This window comes from Muntiacus reevesi, chromosome 1 (genome assembly GCF_963930625.1).
Source record: "Muntiacus reevesi chromosome 1, mMunRee1.1, whole genome shotgun sequence".
In the NCBI taxonomy this organism is placed as follows: Eukaryota; Metazoa; Chordata; class Mammalia; order Artiodactyla; family Cervidae; genus Muntiacus; species Muntiacus reevesi.
The window spans coordinates 150,308,740-150,329,957 of record NC_089249.1 but is presented as its reverse complement, the minus strand read 5'-3'; the positions used below and the strand labels follow the sequence as shown (position 1 = coordinate 150,329,957).

At 48.7% G+C, this 21,218-nt stretch overlaps 1 protein-coding gene and 1 non-coding gene across 2 annotated transcripts in view; one reads left to right on the top strand and one right to left on the bottom strand.

Moving 5' to 3' along the window:
• Positions 1–856: 856 nt before the first annotated feature.
• DHCR24 (24-dehydrocholesterol reductase) overlaps positions 857–21,218 on the bottom strand; it is a 30,898-nt gene continuing 10,536 nt past the window's right edge. Inside the window, exons 3-9 of the mRNA XM_065912231.1 lie at positions 17,829–17,934; positions 17,066–17,184; positions 15,655–15,918; positions 10,612–10,755; positions 3,970–4,167; positions 3,675–3,853; positions 857–2,260 (exon numbers count right to left, since the gene is read on the bottom strand). Of these exons, the coding sequence (XP_065768303.1) occupies positions 2,107–2,260; positions 3,675–3,853; positions 3,970–4,167; positions 10,612–10,755; positions 15,655–15,918; positions 17,066–17,184; positions 17,829–17,934 (1,164 nt within the window). The 3' untranslated portion in view covers positions 857–2,106. The remainder of the gene's footprint in view (positions 2,261–3,674; positions 3,854–3,969; positions 4,168–10,611; positions 10,756–15,654; positions 15,919–17,065; positions 17,185–17,828; positions 17,935–21,218) is intronic.
• LOC136156430 (small nucleolar RNA SNORA8) lies at positions 18,594–18,704 on the top strand. Its single transcript, XR_010660984.1, has one exon. It is a non-coding gene; the product is annotated as a small nucleolar RNA SNORA8 (small nucleolar RNA).

The following is a 21,218-nucleotide window of genomic DNA, read 5'->3' as shown; positions in this document are numbered from 1 at the left end:
ACTGAGGACAAGAGGCTGCTGGCATTTCTGGCCGCACTCCCAGGGGCCCAGGGACAGAGGCCCCACTGGTGAAAGGATGGGGCCTTATCTTGCTTGGGTTAACCCTTCCTCTACAGCAAGTAGGATCATCAGTTTACCGCTGAGCAAGAAGCCCACATGCCCCACTGGGAGAGCTAGTGCCAGAGTTCACATGCTTTGCATACAAGCGAGAAAATGAGGTTTCTGATTTTATGCCCCCTCCAGAGGCCAAATAGGTAAGAGTGGTTCCTCTGCCTTCTGAGTGCCCCGAGTGCGCCTGGCACTCCCAGGACCACATCAAGACACCAGTGTGCCAAACCCAGGGTGGGTGGAGTGAGCCTCGGCAGCCAAAGTGTGACTCTGGGAGGCTTCTGGCAACCAGTGGTGACAACAATGACACTTCCTTGCAGGCCACAGATGTGCCTTTCTGAAAAAGATGAGAGCTGGCCTTGGGCTGAAGGAAGGATCTTAAATGGCAGACAGCCCCCACCTGGATCATTTACTTTTCCCTCTGACTTTCCACGCAGACGAGGCTTTATCGTGGGGTTCGCAATCACGGTGTTTAAGACAGCTGTGCACTTCTAAAGCAGAAGAGCCTCGGGTGGTCTTGTGAACATGGATGTGACAGGTGAGGAAACTGCAGCTCAGAGGGACAAATGACTTGCCCATGGAGGCAGAGCTTGTGAAGAATACAGCCAGGACTGAAACCCAGGCCTCCCAGCTCCCAGCCAGTGCCCTCCTCTATTCCAGAACATCACTGCCTGGCCCAGCTCACTTAATTCCCTTACGTAATTCCCTCTCAGAGTCTGGGTTTTCAGCTGAGTTCTTAAGATGGAGCTGCATAAACAACCAAGCTTTAATAGGTGGGCAGGGGCCTGGGAAGGTTTCCTTCCCTCTGGAACAGACACGAAGCTAACTTTTCTCTGAGCTTAGGATTTGTAAGGCACTAAAATTAACTATAGCTGGGGGTGGGGAGAGGAAGGAAAAAAAAAAAAAAAAGGAGGGGATGAGTGGTTGTAGAAATCAAGTTGATGCTGTTTTCTTTCAGCGCCACAGTGAGGATCCCCACGAGACCTAAGGATGACAGGTTGCATTTTCCTGCTTGGTGTGGTCCCACCCACCCCACTCCCAGACCCACTGGAGAGCAGAGGACACGCCCCAGCAGGTTGAAGCAGGTTCTGCGGCTAAGCAGCACGGAGGGTGGAAAGGCAAGAATGAGCCCAGGTCCTGTGGATTCAATTCAGAGCCAAAACCACTCCCCCCACCTGCCCCAGGCCCAGACAGGATTCCACCTGAAGTGTCTTCTACAAGCACACAGTCCTCTCTGAGTGGACTCGGGCAATGGTTGCGGTGGGCCTGCAACCCTGAGCATGAAGGAAGAAGGGGCAGGGCATCCCCAAGGAAGACAGAGGGAACTTTGGAATCAGACCTGGCTTTGGCACAGCACGTCTTGGGCCTGCCCACCCCCTCTGTTGCCCTCCCAAGAGCCCAGCGATGGAAAGGAACTTTCCTTCCTTCCCTCCGCGAGCAACTCTTCTGGCTGACAAGTGATGGAAGTGCAACTCCAGGGCACCCCTTTCCACCAAACCTGAGCCCAGGTAACCTGATGTGGCACCTTCCCGGACTCAACCACTGAATCCAAAGCACTTTAGTCTGAGGTCATGCTGAGCAGGAATCTGTGCTAATAGTATTTGTCAATTCTTCAGCACATCCACTACAATGGGTGCTTGACTTAGATGCCACAGCAGGCAGGGAACATTACCCACACCTGCTTTCGACAGATGAGGAGCCAGGCTCAGAGGGGCTCAGTGATTCGCCTGGAGTCACACAGCTAATGAGTGGCTGAACTGGGAACTGGACTCAGGTTTGTCTGACTCCAAATCCCACATCCTTTCCACTCCACCCAGCCGCCCCTGGAAGCTGGGAGCAAGCCGTCAAGGCCATGTGGGTAGGGGGTGTTTCTGGAGGGGTTTCTTTCTCAAAGTGTGGATCTGGCAGAGCAGCCAAGCTTGAGTGAAGGGTAGATGCCTTCTGGCCCTGGGGACAGGGTCCCCCCTCGCGTCTGCTTCCTCCTGGGCGGGCTCCGGCTCAGTGCCTGGCAGCCTTGCAGATCTTGTCGTAGACCTCAGGGAAGGCGTCCTGGCAGCCTAGCTGCTTCCGCAGCCTGTGGTACAGGGAGCCGTCGAACATCTCCCAGAACTCCTCCCGGTCCATGTAGCAGTCAGCATACAGCATCTGGAACCTGCAGTGCAGACACAGGGGTGAGGGCTCAGGGGTGGGGCACAGAGGCCCCCGGAGGGGAAAGGGGTGCAGGGAACTCCAGTTACCCCTAATGCACTGCCTGCTTTGCAGGGCAGGACGAGCTTTTGGGGAATTTCTGTTTGACATTCCCACCCCCCGCCCCCACAACGAGCTAGTGGTTGAGGCTGGGGCATGAATTTTAACCCCATTTTGCAGACGGGGAGTCTGGGCTCAGGGCGTTACGTGGCAGTGGAGGAAGAGTAAGAAGGAGGCAGTGTGCCACATGTCCGCTACCCTGATGCATTTGCCAGGCCGCTTTCTTTCCCTTTTTTGACATTCAATAAGCTGCACGTGATGAAAGCGTACAGCTTGAAACTACAAGGATATATTGTTTAACACGGGGAACAGACCCACTATTTTATAATAACTATAAACAGGGCATGTGTTCATGCTAAGTTGCTTCAGTCCTGTCTAACTCTTTGGGACCCTATGGACTGTAGCCCTCCAGGCTCCTCTCTCCATGAGATTCTCCAGGCAAGAATACTGGAATGGGTTGCCATGCTCACTCCAGGGGATCTTTCCAACCCAGGGATCCAACTTGTGGTTCTTATGACTCCTACATTAGCAGGCAGGTTCTTTACCAGTAGGGCCACCTGGGAAGCCCATAAATAAATAGAGCATGACCTTTAAAAACTGTGAATCACTATATTGTATACCTGTGACATACAATACTGTACATCATCTAAACGTCAACAAAATAAATATATAAAATAAGCAAATTTTAAAAATATATTAAAAAATAAAACTGCAGCTTGATAAGTTCGATGCATGGCTATAACCTTGAAATAGTCACCTCAGTCCAGACAACAGCCATAGCCATACTCACAGTCCAAATACCCCGGTGCCATCCATCACCCTCCACAATCCCAGGCAGACCTGCCTTCTGTCACCATGGGTTCAACTACGTTTTCCAGAATTTTATATAAATAGAATAAATATATATATATAAATAGAACCATACAGTACTCTTTTTTCCTGGCTTCTTTCAGTCAGCATAATTATTTTGAGATTTGCCTACAGTCTGTTTTAGGACATTTTTGGCCTCCAACCTGGAGCGGGAGCCCCTGGGTATGTCTAAAGCACCCCCATGGCCCGCCCTGCAGTGGGGAGTGGGGTAACTCCTGGGTTTCTGGCTCTAGCAGCTGGGGTACTGCTGGGATGCTCAGTGGAGGGGCGGGGGATGCAGGTACAAGGGAAGGCTAACAATGCCTGTAATTCCACCTCCTTAGACTGTCCCAACTCCCTTCCTGAATCTGAGGGTTCGTTCAGCACCCAAGGGTCTGGCCATGGAGCTGGCGTCTTGGCCTTCCCCTCACCCTCCCAGGGCACTGTCCACACTCCGGGCACTTGCTCACCCGTGCACACTTCGGACAAACTTCTCCAACTGCCTCATGCAGGACCGGGCTTCAAAGTGCTTCACACGTGGCTCCCCGTAGGCACCGATGTCGACATAGAGCTCGGCCTCGTCCCCCTTGGGGTGCACCAGGCCCGGCTGGCTGGGCAGGATGAATGGGCACAGCCAGATGGGGTAGACCTGGGGGCCGGAAGGGCAGGTCAGGGCTTTTCCTTCCACAGGTGGAAGGCCGAAGGAGGGCTGCCGGGGCCCCCGCTGCCGCCCCCGCGCCCCGGCCACGCCCCTGCCCGGCTCACGTGGATGTCGTTGTGGAAGGTGTGCAGGGCCTGCGGCAGGCACTTCATGGGCACCAGCATGTCCTGCACCACGTGGTGCTGCTCGTACAGCTTGCGCAGCGTCTCGCCCTGGGTCAGCTTCAGCAGGGAGATCTTGGGAGGCACCATCCAACCAAAGAGGTAGCGGAAGATGGGGTTGTTTCCGAAGGGGATGATGTCCTGAAAGACGAGGGTTGGGGATGCAGAGGAGGAGTCCAGCAGGGCCCAGTGTCCCCATGGGCCAGGACCTTCCTGGGGGCTTCATGGAAGTACGACGGGTCCACTCCTATCTGCAGGGGCATGGTGGTACCCAGGGTTTACCCAGCTGGTTCTGGGTTTGATTCCCATCTCTGGCATTTACGAGTTGTGATATCCGTGGGCTGGTGTCAAAGGGAGACAACTCGGGAGGATCACACAGCCGCAGACCTCCCTGTGGCTTGGCTAAGGTCTGTGCTGTGACTGTATCACACCTCAACTTGTCTCTCTGCCCAGCCCTACTTGCATTTTCTCTCGCAGCTGGGGATCACCAGAGCTCCCCCAAATAAACTCCCTGTGTGCACATCTTGGTAGTAAAACACCCATCCTTTGAGCCTCTTCCTTTAACTTCAGGCAGTAAAGGCTAGTGTTTAGCAGCAAAAAAAATATAAGACACACCTCATTTTGAAACCTCGCTCTCTGGTTTCAAAACCTGTCCAGGAGTTTTCTGCCACTCCCTTCTTCAAGAGGTGGAGCTTATCTCCCCCCACCCTGGGAGACTGGAGACTTCACTCTAACAAGAGAATACGGAGGGAGTCGCAAGATGATAAGACTGGGTCATGGAAGACTCTGAGGACCGCTCCGTGGTCTCTCTGGATCACCTGCTCTGGAGGAAGTCTGCTGCCCTGTAGTGAGGCACTTGAGCAGCCTAGGTGGCAACGAACAGATGCTTCTCATTGACAGCCACCTTAGGGGGCCTTCCAGAAAGCAGATTCTCACCTTCCTAAAGACTCTAGCACACCAGCCTGACCGACACCTTGACTGCAACCCTGAGCCAGAATGACCCACATCATTGCTCTCCAATCTCTGACCCTCAAAACTGTGTGATAACAGATGGCAGCTGCTTTCATCTTCAGAATGTGGGGTGAATTCATCATGCAGCAATAGATAACCTTTACTATTATACTCTATCCCTTACTGAGCTGTGTTAATTTGGACAACCTAAACCAGCTTCTTCATCTGTGGAAGGGAAATAACACCAGGATATACCTTTCCAGGGTTGTCAGGAAGATGGAGAGAGTGGTATAAAGTGTTTGACATAAGAACTAACACATACGGAGGGACTAATGTTAACTACTGTGATTCTCATTCTGACGTGCTCCCATGTACTTTGCTGGTTCCTCTTGCCTTTCCTGTCTCTTAAATACCCTGCTCACACCTCCCACAACCTTAACATTGCTTTTGGCAGGGATAAAGGAGGAGTTGGGAGTTTTCTGCTTCTGGCAGAACTTTCCATCAAATGCTCTGGGCCTGGACACTTCTTGAAGCAGGACTAACAGGGATGGAGGAAGCTCAGGGCTCCCCAGGCCTTGAGGAACCAACCCTCTGCTGCCTGCTCCTGCACCCCTCACCATTGTCCCCTCATGTTCTGCCCAGAGACCTTGCCCATGATTAGAACTGACCCGACACCGCCAGACGAATTCTTTCATGCCTGACTTTCCCGTTTCGCTTAGCCGCTGTGGGCTTCCCGGTACCTCTTACTAGCATCCCTGCTGTGCTGCAGTCATGCAGTATCTTTTCATCTGATCCCACCAGCCGCTGTACCCCATCTCCCAAGCCCTCTCCTGTACTCTCTCAAGGTCTGACAGCAGCACACCTGCTCCATCCTCAAGTTATTCTCTCGGCCATCTACGTGTCTCCTTGCTCTTTGCTGATACCAGGCTGGCCCTGGCTGTAGACCTCTGATGTGGTATCACTTTCTCTCCATGACCGTCTGGGGTAGATGGAGGTGAGGTGGGCTCCTCTTGGTCCCTCATTACTGCTTCCAGGTCTCTGTCCCTCCTTTCCCCGGAAATCCTCGGCAACATCCCCACCACCTCCACCCCCATCATCCCTCGAATGCCCAGATCACTGCCACTTTCTCCAATACTGATGCTATCACTGATATGGTTTAGCACTGGCCTCCTCTGATAATCCTCCCGTTTGTCCTCCAGCCACCTTCCCTTTCACCTGGCCTCTGCGCTGACTTTCACACCACGCTCCTGAGCAGAGGATGACAAACTAGAGCATGCCGGGATCGGTTCTGCACGTGGATCCAGCCCACTGGCTACACCCGGCCCCTGCCTGTGTTTATATATAGTTTCACTGGAGCACAGCCACACATATTTGTTCAAGCGCTGCCTGGGGCTGGGCCGAGCGGCTGTGACAGGAAGTATGATCTGCAGAGCCTAAAGTCTTTGCTATTCGGCCCTTTAAGGAAGTTTGCTGACCTCTTGATGTTATATTCACTACCTCTGTTGACTTGGGGGGAAAGAAAAAAAAAAATAACACCAGAGCTACGAGTTGAGTTTATTCAGTATCTCACCGAGATTGCAGCCCAGAAGACCCACTCTCAGAGAGTGCTGAGAAACTGTTGTGAAGAGGTAAAGGTGAGGTCAGCATGTATGTGATTTTGGCGAAGGATACATGTCATCCAGGGCTTCTCCGGTGGCTCAGTGGTAAAGAATCTGCCTTTCAATGCAGGAAACACAGGTTTGATCCCTGGGTCAGGAAGATACCCTGGAGAAGGGAATGGCTATCCACTCCAGTGTTCTTGCCTGCGAAATCCCAAGGACAGAAGGAGCCTGGGGCTACACAAAGAGTCAGACATGACTTAGCGACTAAACAACAATTGTCATCAAGCACATCTCTTGGGTCAAAGTTGTTTCTACTTACAAGGAACAGGTGTCTTATTAATGGCTTTATTGCTTTACTAGGTATGTGAAGATGCAAGAGTTTTGGGTCATAAAATTTTTTCCTCAAAATATATTCTAACTATGTGTCTGTTCTGGTAGTTTGCCCAGAGCACAGACAGCCTCATTCTTGATCTTTACCCTGAATTCCTTTCAGGGTATGTTGAAGGTCAGTGACTGCAGGGGCTAAGGACTTCATTCCTGCAGAACTGGATGCTGGGGGAAAACACCATAGTTTCAATTTCAAGCATTGGTCCTCTGGCCACTACTACCTCTCCCTTCCTGCTGCTTATTGCCCTCCAGTGCTCTGACGTCAACTCTTCACCCCAAGGGGCACCCAGGCCAGCACGTAAGTCCCGTCAGCCCCGCATATCCTCACCACCCCCTCCCCCAAGCTGGCTCCGAATTCATCACGATCCCGTCCCAGCTTCTCCAACCCTGCCTCACTTGTCTTACTCATCTGCAAAATCTCAACCGTGGTTAAATCTAACTTTCTCCTTATTCTCTGTCCCATCCACACAGCTGAATGTGTGAAAACCCACAGCCACCAGGGCCGGTCTCTGTAAATGCACGGTCAGGAATCTTTGGCAGGCCCACTGTTGCCTGGCAACCCTATGACATTTTCCTAGTCAACTCATTCCTGCTCTCCAAGGGACAAGTTCCCAACTCCTCTCTTCTCAGTCCTTCAACAACCCCTCGCCCCCTCATCTTGGCTGAAATCCTTGCTTCCTATTTCACTGAGTCAACTGGAAGAGAACACCCACCCCCAGAGCAACTGTTCCATTAACTGTCCAGGGGGTGACTCTCCAGGCTCTAGTGGGCACCCCTCTACCTGAGCACAGGATCTGCCCATGCTCAAGGATCAGCCTGTGAGCACACCCTCTTTCCTGCACTGCCAGCACATCAACATGCGGTCATTTCTGCCTTCTGTTGTCTCCTCTCGATCCCACATCCCCCTCCGGCTACTACCCTATTTCTCTGCTTCCCCTGATACTGATCCTTCTTGATCTCTGTTTTCACTGTCCCCACTTCCTTGTCTCCGTTCTCTCTTTACTTCACATCAGGCTTTCAGCCCCAGGACTCACGGTCATCAGTGACCAGATGTCAGTTCTTCATTCTTATCTCACTCAGGGACATTTGACACAGTTGTTCATCTTCCTTCTTGTCACTGTCCAGGTTGCCAGTTATCCTGAGTTTCTCCTTCCTTCCAACTGACGGCGCCTTCTCCTCTCCTGGCTGGTTTTTCCTCCCCTGACCTATAGAGCTTGGCTCTGGGACTTCTCTTCTCTAACTTCCCTCACTTGTTTAGTCCCATGACTTTAATTAACATCTCTCTGCTGATGCTACTACCCACAGTGGTATGTGATCCTTTAACCTTTGAAGATCTGACATGTGTGCCAACTGCCTGGATGACATCCACCTGGATGTCTGAGAAGCATCTCATCCTGACATGTCCCAGTCTAATTTTCCTTCCCAGGCCCCTCTCCAACATTGCCCATGGCAGTCAATGGTACCTCAGGTCACCCAGTTGCTTAGGTCCCTAACCTTGGAGTCAAATACTCTGTTGGAAATTCTGTTGGTTGGTTCAATCTTTGCAGTATCTCCCAGATCTGAGACTCCTTTCCTTCTCCACTGCTACCACTCCAGACAACAGAATCCTTCCTTCTTCTTCTCTTTCACTCTAGTCACCCTACCCCAGCCACTCTCCGTCCAGCTGTCAAAACTATCATTTTAAAACAAAAATCAGGTCATGTCATTTTTCTATACAAAGTCCTCCATGGGCCTTCTCATCACACAAAGCAAAATAGAAAGTCCTCCCCTGAACTACAAGGACCCACATGATCTAGGCTCCAGCTGCTATTTGACCTCACTCTCCGCCATGGGTTTAGCTAAAGGGCCTTCTTGCTGTTTTTTAAAAACATGCAGGCTTGCTGTGACAACTTGCATCCTGCTGTGATGCAAAAAACATGGAGTTGGACCCCCATGTCTCACCAAATATACAAAACTTGAAATGGATCAAGAACCTAAATATAAGAGCTAAAACTATAAAGCTTTTAGAAAATAACAGAGGAATTAATCTTCATGATTAATGCTAGATCTCCACTGGATTTAGCAATGGATTCTTACAGATATGACACTTAAAAGCATGAGTAACACAAGAAAAACTAAACTGGACATCATCAAAACCAAAAACTTCTGTAAATCAAAAGACATTATCAACACAGTGAAAGACCACCTACAGAATGGGAGGAAATATTTGCAAATCATGTATTTGATAAAGGTATAATATCCAGAATATATACAGAACTCTTAAAACAACAAAGATCAACAATGTAATTAAAACTGGGCAAAGGATCTGAATAGATAGTTCTTCAAAAAATATACAAATGGCCAATAGGCACATGGAAGGATATTCAACATCATCAGTCATTTGGAAAATGCAAACCAAAATTACAGCAGGATTCTACTTCTCACCCGCTAGGATGGCTACAGCAAAACACCATAAAACAACAAGCGCTGGTGAGAATGCAGAGATATTAGAACCTTTGCATGCTGCTGTTGGGAATGTAAAATGGCTCACCACCGTGAAAACGTCTGGCAGTTCCTTAGTTAGTAAGTTAGACACAGAATTATCACACAGATCCAGCAGTTCCACTCCTAGGCATAGACTGCCCCCAAACCAAAAACTAGTATCCAAATAAATTTGTGTACATGAATGTTTACAGCAGTGCTATTCACAAAGCCAACAGGCGGAAACAACTCAAATGTCCACCAGCAGACGAGTGGAAAAACAAACTGTAGCTCATCCATACAATGGGGTATTTTTCAGCCACACAAAGGAATGATGTACTGATACATGCTACAGCGTGGATAAACCTTGAAAACAGCCTTAGTGAACAAAAACAGACACAAAAGGCCATGTGTGGCAAGATTCCATTTATATAAAATGTCTAGAATAGGTAAACCCATAGACCACTGGTTGCCAGAGTCTGGGGAAAGGGAATGGGGAGTAACTGCTTAATGGGTACAGGGCTTCCTTTCAGGGCAATGAACATATTTTGAAACTAGATAGAGGCAGTAGACACACAGTATCATGAATGTACCAAATATACTGAACTGCATACTTTAAAATGGTTAAGTTTATGTTTTCACTTCAATTAAAAAAAAGAAAAACAGCAACCCAGCCAGCCCACTGAGGAGCCGTGCTCTGGAGCACTCTCTCAAGTTCTGCCTGCTGTGTCTTCCCCACGCTGGCCTCTGCTCAGAAGGCAGCTCCCGAGAGGCCTTTCCTCACTCCCTATTTAAAATGTCACTGCTCCCCATCTCTCATGGCACAGTAGCAAATTTTTACCCACAAGTCAAGGACACGCCTGACAGTTACCCCCAGGCCTAGGCAGAACCAGTCGCTTCCTGCGGCCCTTCTCAGGGCTGGAGGCTGGCCACTTGGCCAGGCTACAGTGTCTCAAGAATGGGACAGGTCTGAGTTCCTCAGAGCACCCAGCCAGAGGACCCACTTTCTGGCTGGTACTCGGGGAAACTCTGCTGCTTTAAGGGAAGCTGGCTGTTTCTGTTTCCACAGAAGGAAACACTGTTCTGCTGCTGGGTGAGAGGCTGCTCCAGTTCCTGAGGACAAAGCCACTCTTTTCCCCCAGCCTGGCCGGGAGGAGCCAGGACTACCGGGAAATCCGAGCCTCACCTGGAGCTCCCAGAAGATGCTGCGCGTGTGGCGGTGGTAGTAGTGTCTCAAGGGGATATACTCCAGGCCCTCTCGGTTTGTCTTCAGGTAGTTCTCCACGTGCTTGAAGAACCACGGCTTGTAGTAGTTGCCAATGCTATTCAGCTGAAATGGCAGAGGGCACTGTTGTCAGGCTGCAGACAAGCCCCAAAGGCCACTAGGGTGTAACAGAGATACCCGGCTTCTGTTCAGCACTCCTGGCCTCCTCAGAGCTCTTTCATGTCTGTTCATCACCTTGCAGGCTCTTAAAAGCTGGATGAGGTTAAGCACGGCAGGCTTTCTCTAGCGGAGAGAGCAAAAGCTCATGGAGCTTAAGTGGTGAGCCCAGGGCCCAACGATGAGCTCCTGACACTTGAGAGCTCAGCCTGCTCCCTCTGGAGAGGGGACCATCAGGGAGGGTAAGGCAGGAACAGAAGTAAGAAAGTAAGCAAGGCCAGGGTCGCTGGAACTGGAAGTGAGAGGACTGAAAAGCTGACGTTTACTGAGTTCGGCCACTGTGCCGTGGTCCACACAGGCACGTTCCTCCCTGCTTCCCTCCCACGAGGCCGGTGTTGGCACAAACACTGAGTGGGGGTCACCGGTCCCACTGGGTCTCCCGGCTGACAGTGCTAGCTGACCAAAATGCTTCCCCTGCTGCCCTGGACCAAGCGCCACATCCTCTGGCCAAGGCACTGCCGCCACAGACACCCAACAGCAGAGGGAGAAGCTCGCTGTAAAGCTATGGGCTTCCTGGTACTGAGCCCCGCGGCCTCCAAGCCTCAATCTTATGTTTAGCTGGTGTCTTCTTCAGTCCTAAATGGTTCAGAACTTTACCTACTGTGTGCCCTGGGGTGACTAAGCTTCTCTGGGCCTTAGCTTATTCACCCATGAAAGGGACTGTGGGTCGATGCTTTCAGAGAGAGAGAGAGGCAGGGCAGCCGCCCAGAAAGGCCACAGGTTGGGTGGCTGAGGCCTGGCCCTCGCCTAGGAGCCCACTAGCTATGTGACACTGAGCTTGTTTCTTCACATGTTAAAATGGCACTAAAAATAGATACTTAGTGGGAGATCTTTGTGCCTGTTCGAAATTACATGCATACACACTGCAGACGCTTGGGCCCATTCTCTGGGGGTGGGAGAGGCACCCAAGTTTTATGGGGCAGGTGAGATAACAGCCAGCTGGGGCTCAGCAAATGGACAGGAGGAAGCAGAGAGTGGAGGCCACAGAGGAGAGGGGACCATTGGACAGGGTAAGACAGGAACAGAAGCAAGAAGTAAGCAAGGCCAGGATCGCTGCAGAAAAAGCCTTGCATGGGCTAAACGCCCCTGAGGGAGGCAGCCCCAGCACCCAATGTGTTCATTTTTTACCCCCTCCATGACCTTGTAGACATGCATTATCTCCTCCACAACCTCCCACAAAAGAGGTGTCCTTGTCTCACTAACCAGGAGAAAGAATCATCAAGGTTAAAGAGATTACCCGAGGCCACAAGGCAGGCGAGAGGCAAGGCAAAGACTCAAGCACATCCCCTGTTGCAAAAGAATGCCAGGGCTGGATGGCAGAGAACCTTGAATGGGAGGTTCTGGAAAGCGGGCATTATTAAGGAAAAAAACAGAAAAACAACTATGAGGTTTTTTTTTTCTGATTCTAAAAGCAACAACACGCTCCTGGTGAAAGCCTTAGACATGGCAGAAATATGTAACCTGAAAGAGAGACACCCCTATAGCCTCACCCTTCAGAGGGAACTACTGAAAGCTAATATGTGTTCATCAGGTTTTATTTTCACACACACACATGGGTTTATAGAAATGGGATTACCCTGTTCCTGCTGTTTGCCAATTTGCTTTTTCCACTTTTAATGCACTAGGCTGATCCTGGCAGGTTACTTAAACTCTCCAAGCCTCATTTTCAGTACAGGCAAAAGACTGAAACAGATAATATAGAAAGTGCCAAGCACAGTGACTGCCCACAGTAGGGGCACAGTATTCAGTTCCCACCCCCTCTCAATGCCCTCAGCTCCTTGCCAGTTCCTTCCACCCCAGAGCCAGGCAACCTGTGCCCTCCATCTCTGGCAGCCAACACTTGCAGCCCACCTAGGTATCACCCTGTGTGCAGGTCCACTCAGCTGAGAGGCCACTCTGCAGGGAGTAAACAGGGCCACAAAGTACAGGCTTTGAGCCTGGGCTCAAATGGGCTAAAGAGCCTGTTGGTTCAAGCCAGTTAGAGCATGGAAGTCGCCATAGGCTGGCCTCCACCTGTGCATGCAAAGAGGAGTCAGACCCAACGGGAACACAGCAATCTGACCTAACCCCAGGTGGGCCTGGCCACATACATGGCAGTGGCACCAGCTGCGTGATGAAGCCGACACTTGGCAGATACCTAGACACAGGTGCTCCTGGTGCTCAGGACTCATCAGGAACTATTTGTGCCAGGGAGGCCCGGGAAGGTGCCTGTCTCCCAGGGCACATGGCGGCCCACTGGCAGCCGAGAGACCACACGAGTTCCAGTACCAGCCCGCGCACTCAGATAACAAGCCGCTTCCTATCTCTGGGCCTCCCCTGTAAAACGGGCATGGGCCGCCTCCTTGCAGGGCCCGCGGGGTGGACGGGCCACATCCTTACAGGGTGGGCAGTGCCTGGCACGCAGGGACAAATTCCTGGGCAGCCTGCTGAACAGGCAGGTTGGGGAGATGAGCTCCTCAGATGACACATGCACACGTCTCTGGCATCCACCATTCTCCCCCGGCCCAGTTCCCATGTGGAATCAGGGTCTTGTTCATGGGAACACTTACAAAGGCCTATGGCCTTAGGCCCAGGCCCTCTGCCACTGATACCGGGGCAAGCCTCTGGAGAAAACCCTGGTCTTCTTGGGGAAGAAGGGAACTGGTCAGAGTGTTCAAACATTTTCAAAGCTATGCGACCCCCTGAACACAATCTCAACTTTAGGTGGCATCTAATACATCAAAGAGATGACTTTTGGTGGGGAGGTGGGATGTGATTCCCCTTGGTCTGTGCCCTCAGCCTATCTCCACTGGCAGTCTCCAGGGGAGTGCCTCAGACAAAAGGGAAAACCTCTGGATGAGACCTCCTTACCCGGTGACTAGGTTCAGATTCAGAGTGACACACTGCCTGGGCTTTGGCCCAACCTGGGCTCCCGCAGTTATGCCCCGGGGGCACCAAAGTGTTTGCGCTTGGTGTTCAAAGTCCTGTTCCTGCTCCAGGATCCTCATCCTCCAGTGCTCACTAGTGGGAATGGTGCTTGATCAAAGTTTGCAGATGATGATAAATTCTAGAAGCAGGCACGAGGGTAACAAACAACCAACCAGGAGTCAGAGACCCAAATTTAAATCTGCCCCAGGTCTGCTGTGTGTCCTCAGAGAAGCCTCTTTCCCTCTCTGGACCTCCATTCCTTATTTGGAGAGTGAATCGTACCCAATGATTTTTGAGTCCCTTTAGATTTTAAAAATGTTTTAAGTATATAGGGAGAGATAAGAGCCTTAAGACGGCCTATCGTTTGATGTACTAATTCTACTTTAAGACATTACTCAAATTACAGACAAAAGATGTTCACTGCTATGTTAATTAAAATAATGAAAAACTGGATGCAACTTTAATTTCCAATTATGGGGCTGTGGTTTAGTAGATGACAGGGCATTTGCTCACTGCAATGTTTCTGCAGTCATTAAATATGAAGGCAATGTAACTGACGTGCAGAAACGCTTATCACACTAAACCAGAAAACTAAAAATTTTATACCAGTGAGCACAGCTGAAGACAAACCGAAACACTGCAAAGAGATGGTAATGTTGAAAGTACCTGAGAACTGCAAGATAAAACGAGCTACTATTTTTAACCTTATCAGATTGGCAAAAATGAAAGAGTGATGCTATCCAGCACTGGCAAGAACGTGGAAGAAAGGTATTCTCACACACCACTGCATTGCTGGAAGTGGACAGAAACACATGATTTCGTGGAGGGCCATTGGTCGTATTTATCAACACTCAATGTGTTCAGACCCCTGGGTCAGAAATTCCTTTTCTTGGACTCACTCCTACAGAAATGCATGTACAAGAGGCCAAGGATAGATGCAAGAGAATCTTCAATGTAATCTTATTTGTAAGAGCAAAACATTTTAAGCAAAATAAATACTCATTGGGAAGCAATGAATTAGGTCAATTATTTGCAGGCAACAATGGAAATCATAGAACAAAACGAGAGTGTGTGTTTGCACACACACACATGCACATATACAGGCCTCAAAGAGTGCAGTGTTAACAAGGGGTTACTCTGGGTGCATGCTTGGGTAAAGACATGCGCTTTAACTTTTTCTTTATATATTTCAACACTGTTACATGACTTTGTAAAGGCTTTAAAAAAAATTTATATATTGAAAAGAGAGGAAATAAACCTGTCAAACAGTTAGCAAGAGCTGGCTTGGGTCATGTTTATACATGGAGCCTTTCTTTTTACTTCTGTATACTTCCCAAGCCTCTCATCAGACACAAATATTTTCTCAATGGACAAAGAATGATTATTAAAAAATACACAGCAGGGACTTCCCTGGTGGTCTGGTGGTTAAGACTCTGCCCTTCTACTTCAGGGGGTGCGGGTTCAATCCCTGGTCAGGGAACTAAGATCCTGCATGCTGTGTGGTGTGGCCAAAAATAAAAAATAAAACTTAAAAGAAAAATTACGCAGTGTCAATCTGGATTCTGAAGTATCAGATCAATTACTTTGTCATCTTGTGGAAGTTAACATGGCCCCTTGGAACCTCAGTTGTCTCATCTATAAAACAGGGTTATTGCGAGGATCAAAGATTATGCCTGTCCCAGGCAGCTGGTAGGGACAGAGGAAGTGGATGCTTTGGTCACTGCCTAAGATGGCCAACTACTGATGCTGCTGCCTGAACCCCAGGTGGGCTGAGCCAGGTGGGCTAACCCAGCTCGCAGCCTTGAAAAGGGTGGCTGCCAGGGTCAGAGTGGGGATCCGGCTCCCTGCCCAGCCTGCCGGGCCATCCTCCTTCTGCCCTACCTTGCTGGGCTCTGCCTCGTCCGTCATGACCCCCGTCATGATGACGGCCTCCTCCAGGGAGTAGAGCAGCCCTTCCACGAAGTGGTTCTCCGGCCGCTGGGACTCATAGGTGAACTTGTCACAGATGGCCTCCAGGCCGCGCACCGGCTCAAACCGCAGCTTGATGTACTTCTGGGCAGGGATGATGCGGATCTCGGCAGCCACCAGGAAGCCCAGAGTCCCGCAGGACCAGGGCACAGCGTAGAACAGGTCTGAGTTTTCCATCTGCGAAGCGGAGTGGACACACGCTGAACATCTGACCCCTGGACCCTGTACTACAGCGTGTCGTCAGCAGTGGGGTGCAGAGAACCCAGGGCCTGGGCTAAATCCCTGTCCTGGAACTACCTGTGTCAAGGACAGGGAAGTAATTCACCAACGCCTGCCTCCTCTCTGCTGGTAAACAGGTTAGAAGGCGGGGCCCAGGCGAGGGTTCAGGGAAACGCGCTGAACTGGTGTGAATCCTCAAAGAGGTCTACCTTGTTCAGACCAGAGCTCTCAAGCCTGGGGTCCTACCCTGGTCTCTGTGAGGTCAACAGAGTGACTCTCGGAAACATATGTTTCTAAGGGATCACACTGTTCCTCCCATCCCAGGGGCCCCCACATATGCTCAGAGAGATCTGAGCTGATTTAAAGGTTCGATCCTGTCCTGCTCCTTAACTGTTTGCATCCTACTTTGGGCAGTGGAATTGCCTCTTTTCTCCAAAAAAGCCCCTCTTATTTTTCGATACAACTCACCTCGGCATGGAGTGTTGATGCTTGGGCCTGACTTCAAGACAGTACGGTGACATGGATAAGGGCATTGACATGGGAGCCCAACAAGCAGGGCCTGGATCCCAGCCACGTGGGGTTTACTGGGTTTGTGACTTGGGGAAAGTTTATTAACCTCTTTGTGCTTTGGTTTCCTATCTGTAGAATGTGGCTAATGATAGTTGTTGGTGTTGTTTATTCACTAAATCGTGTCTGACTCTTTTGCAACCCCATTGACTATAGCCCACCAAGTTCTTCTGTTCACGGCAAGAATATTGGAATAGGTTGCCATTTCCTTCTCCTGGGATCTTCCCGACCCAGGAACAGAACCTGTGTTTCCTGCATTGGCAGGAGCATTCTTTACCACTGAGCCACCAGACAAGCCCAGCTAATAACAGTACCCACCTCATAAGATTGCTTAATAACTACATGGTTTAATATACATAAAGCGTTTATAACAGTATCTGAGCACACCTCAGGGGCTATAGAAATCTGTTATTATCACGAATATAGACCTAGACTGGACAGGTGTACTTTAAACGAAGCATCCCCAGTGGGGCCACCTCCCAGGGGTCCTTAATGCCCAGGGCAGGCTGGTGGGGACGTCCCCCACGTCTGAACTCACCGGTGTGCATCGTACAAAGCTGCCATCGGCCAAGACCAGCTCATAGGCAGTGCAGATGTGCTGGAACAAGCCATATTTATGGGACGAAGACTCGATGCCTGTGCCCATGATCAGTCCTCCTGCAGAGACACGTGTGTTAGCCAGGCAGAGCTGGGAGGGGGTGGGGGAGAGCTAGGACACCTCACTGGAGCCCAGGACACTCACAGTATGAGGGAGGCACAACGGGGCTGGCAGATCTTAGGGGAGATGTCCCATCTCTGTGGATGTGGAGAGCAGGAGAGAGGAGGAAGGGCTGAGATGTGAGCGTGAGGGCTTGCTTAGAGGTGAGGGGTGGGTGGGAGACACACCACCACCTCTGACCAGACCCAACTTAAGACACATTCATTTCAATAGGAACCTTGATGAAAGGGGGGTTGGTTGGGTGGGGGAAACTCTTGCAAACAGCTAAAGGACCTGAAGGGGTTTCTTTGGAGAAGAAAAGGCTCTGGGACCTGGAATCCTATGAAAGGAGAGACTAGACTTGCTCTGTGTGTTCCACAGGGCAGAACTGGAACAATGGGTGCACGTTATAGGGAAGCAGGTTTGAACCAGAGATTGAAAAGTGCTGTCTGATAACATAAGGGGTTCAGACACATACTGGCAGGCAGTGTGTACCCGGACTTTGGAGCTGGGCGAGATGAGACAGGGTGACTTCCGTCACAGATGGGATGGAAGGTGGGCCGAGGTCCCTCAGCTCTGATGCTAGGGCTGTCTGAGGGCTTACCCACTGTGAGGTCATCCAGCTCAGGCAACACAGGCAGAGTCCAGCCAATGGAGGTCAGCAGGGCGGTCACCTGACCCATGGTCACCAAGGGCTCCACTCGGACAATCTATTGACACAGAAGCGAGACCCTGGGTCACAAGGAAGCTGTCAGGCTGAATGAGGGATTCTGTCTGCAGAAGGTGTTGTCCCAGATCTTCCCAAACAATCAACATGGGGATCCCTGTATGGCCTCTACAGCCTCTTTCTAGAGCATTCCACAACCTCTAACTTCATTGAATGGGGTCTCTGGCACTGGGTTTGCTAGGGTTTAATTTTTATACTTTTATATTTATTTATAATTTAATCTTTATACTTAATACTTAGTTTATTTTTCTTCTAGAAGAAGAAATACTCATTTATTTGGAAGAAACAGCATACACAAAGAAGATAAAAATCATTAATCCTAGTTCTTTCAAGTAGCAATTTTAATACTGACTATATCTCCTTTCAATATTTTTCCATGCATATCTATATTGCTATTTTGTTTTAATACAGCACACACACAAACACACTTCTAACATAGACTTTTTTGCCTTTTTCTAAAAAAATTAATTCTATACTGTGACATCATTCCTTGTCATTAAATGCTTCTGGAAAACACAATTTTTTTAAAATTTTATTTTATTAGTTGGAGGCTAATTACTTCACATTTCAGTGGGTTTTGTCATACATTGACATGAATCAGCCATAGAGTTACACATATTCCCCATCCCAAACCCCCCTCCCTGGAAAACACAATTTTTGTTCAAAGGACAGTACAATATTAATTCAGTATCTGACATCACTGGTTTAGTTGGCTCTGTTCATGTTAGACCTGGTATTTCTACTGATACAGCATTCCCATAATTTTTTACACTGTTCAGTTTGATACAACCTTTGAGGCAGATCCATCTCTTCTGACCCTAAACATGGTCTTAAAGTAAGCTGCCTGAGGAAAGTGAAAAGTGAAAGTGAAGTCACTCAGTTGTGTCCGACTCTTTGCAACCTCATGGCCTATAGCCTACCAGGCTTCTCCGTCCACGGGATTTTCCAGGCAAGAGTACTGGAGTGGGTTGCTATTTCCTTCTCTAGGGCATCTTCCTGACCCAGGGATCGAATCCAGGTCTCCTACATTATAGGCAGACGCTTTACCGTCTGAACCACCAGGGAAGTCAAGCTGCTTGAGGAAACTGGATCACAAAGGCTGCAGTAGGGGAATTCTGAAGTGTATCCACATTCCATTGGAGATCAAAGAAGCCCAACTAAAAGAATTGTGGACTGACTGACATGAAAACTGTGGGTTGAGCAAAAATTATTTTTGAAAAGGCTATCTTGAAGATTATGACTCAGACACTGGAAGAACCAAGGTGATTGGCAATAGAAAAAATCAGACCATGTGAAATTCCTTAAAAATTTGTTGACTTAAATAATTTTGCCTGTGTCACCATAAAAACAGACTTTTACACTTAAAACAAACAAACAAACAAAAAACAGACACATGAATATGTCATCAGGTGGTCTTCTGCTTCTGTCAAGATGGAGCAAAAGAACTAGTTTAACCCTACTGCCTGGAAAAAAAAGGACAAAATAAATGAAATAGGAGCTTTCAACATAGTGAATATCAGGCAATGAAATGAATGATCTCTATGAGACAGGAAATAAACAGGGTGAGTTCTGTGGCTGCCCCAGCTAGCCACAGGAGTTAGGCAGAACAGGGATGGGGAGTCCTGTGGACTCTGAGTTGAGGGCCCGGTAAGACCCAGGTGAGTAGAGTCTGCAGGACAGAGTGCTGGGGAGGAGAGAACGGCAGAGAGAAAACTCTGAAGTACTGCCAAAGGGCCTACTGAGCATCCAGCTGAGAACTGATGGGTACCCAGGAGGAAATGACCCAAGGTTGAGGCCAGGGGAAGAGCCTGGAAGGTGACAGAGCCGGGGCTCACACAGGGCAGGAAATACTCTTCATTCCCACAGTCAGACTGGAGAGCTTTATGACTCTTAGGGCAATGGGTAGAGTATTTCTAAGGGTCTTGCCTCGGCAGCAGGGAATCATTGCCCTAGATTACACACTGCTTCAACCCCACCTGGAAACTCAATACCCAACTAGGTCAAACTCTTTCCCAGTAACTTGGCTATATCTCAGAGCAAAACTCGGGAAGATTTACAGGGTACAGAAACATCCAGCACCCAACAAGGGAAAATCCATGATGTCTAGAATCCAATCAAAGTTCACTAGCCATGCAGAGAGGCAGGAAATTTCGACCCATCGTGAGGGGAATAATCAATGTCAATAAAACAGACCCCGAATTGAAAGATGTTATAATCAGCAAAATAAGGGCATTAAAATAATTATGACTATAATCCTTATGTTCAAAAAGTTAAGTAGAGACATTTAAAAGGCAGTAAAAAGATCCAAATCAAACTTCTAGAAATGAAAACCACAATGTCAGAGATGAAAAATACACTGGTTAGGATTGATGGCAAATTAAGACACTGGAGAAGAAGAGCAGTGAATTTAAATACACAGCAATAGAAATTGTCCAAAATGAAATATACAGTGGGTGAAAAAAAAACTTTTATGAACAGCGTATCAGTGAGCTAAGCTATGAAACAACTTCAACTGGCCCAATTTATGTGTAATAGCAGTCCTCAAAGGAGAGAGGAAGAGAAAGAAAAACTACTTAAAGAAATAATGACCCTTGAATTTTCAAATATGATGAAAAATTATATGGCTCCCAAGCACAAGAATTATGAAGAAAACTATACCATGACACTTCATAATAATTGCTTAAAACTAGTTACAAAGAGAAAATCTTAAAAGCAGTCAAAGGAAAAAGATATGTTACATACAAAGCATGAGAGATTTCTTATTAGAAACAATGCAAGTAAGAAGATGCTGGAGCATCTTCAAAGTACTGAAGGAAAAAGACCAGTCAACCTGGAATTCCATACCCACTGAAAATATCTTTCAGAAATGAAGGCAACCTCATAGCCATTAGGATGGCTATTTATTATTAAATACAAAACAAAAACAGAAAATTACAAGAGCTGGTAAGGATTTAGAAAAATTAAAACCCTTGTGCACTCTTGGTAGGGATGTTAAATGGAGAAAGCACTATGGAAAACAGTGCAGCCATTCCTTAAAAAATTAAAAATAGAACTGCCAAGTGAGCCAGCAATTCCACTTCTGGGCATATACCCAAAATAACTGAAAGCAGGGTCTTGAAATGATATTTCTACACCCATGTACATAGCGGCATTACTCATAATAGCTAAAAGATAGAAGCAACCGAAGTGTTCATGGATGAATGAATGCATAAGCAAAATGTAGTACAGGTATAGAGTGGAATATTACCCAACCTTAAAAAAGGAAGA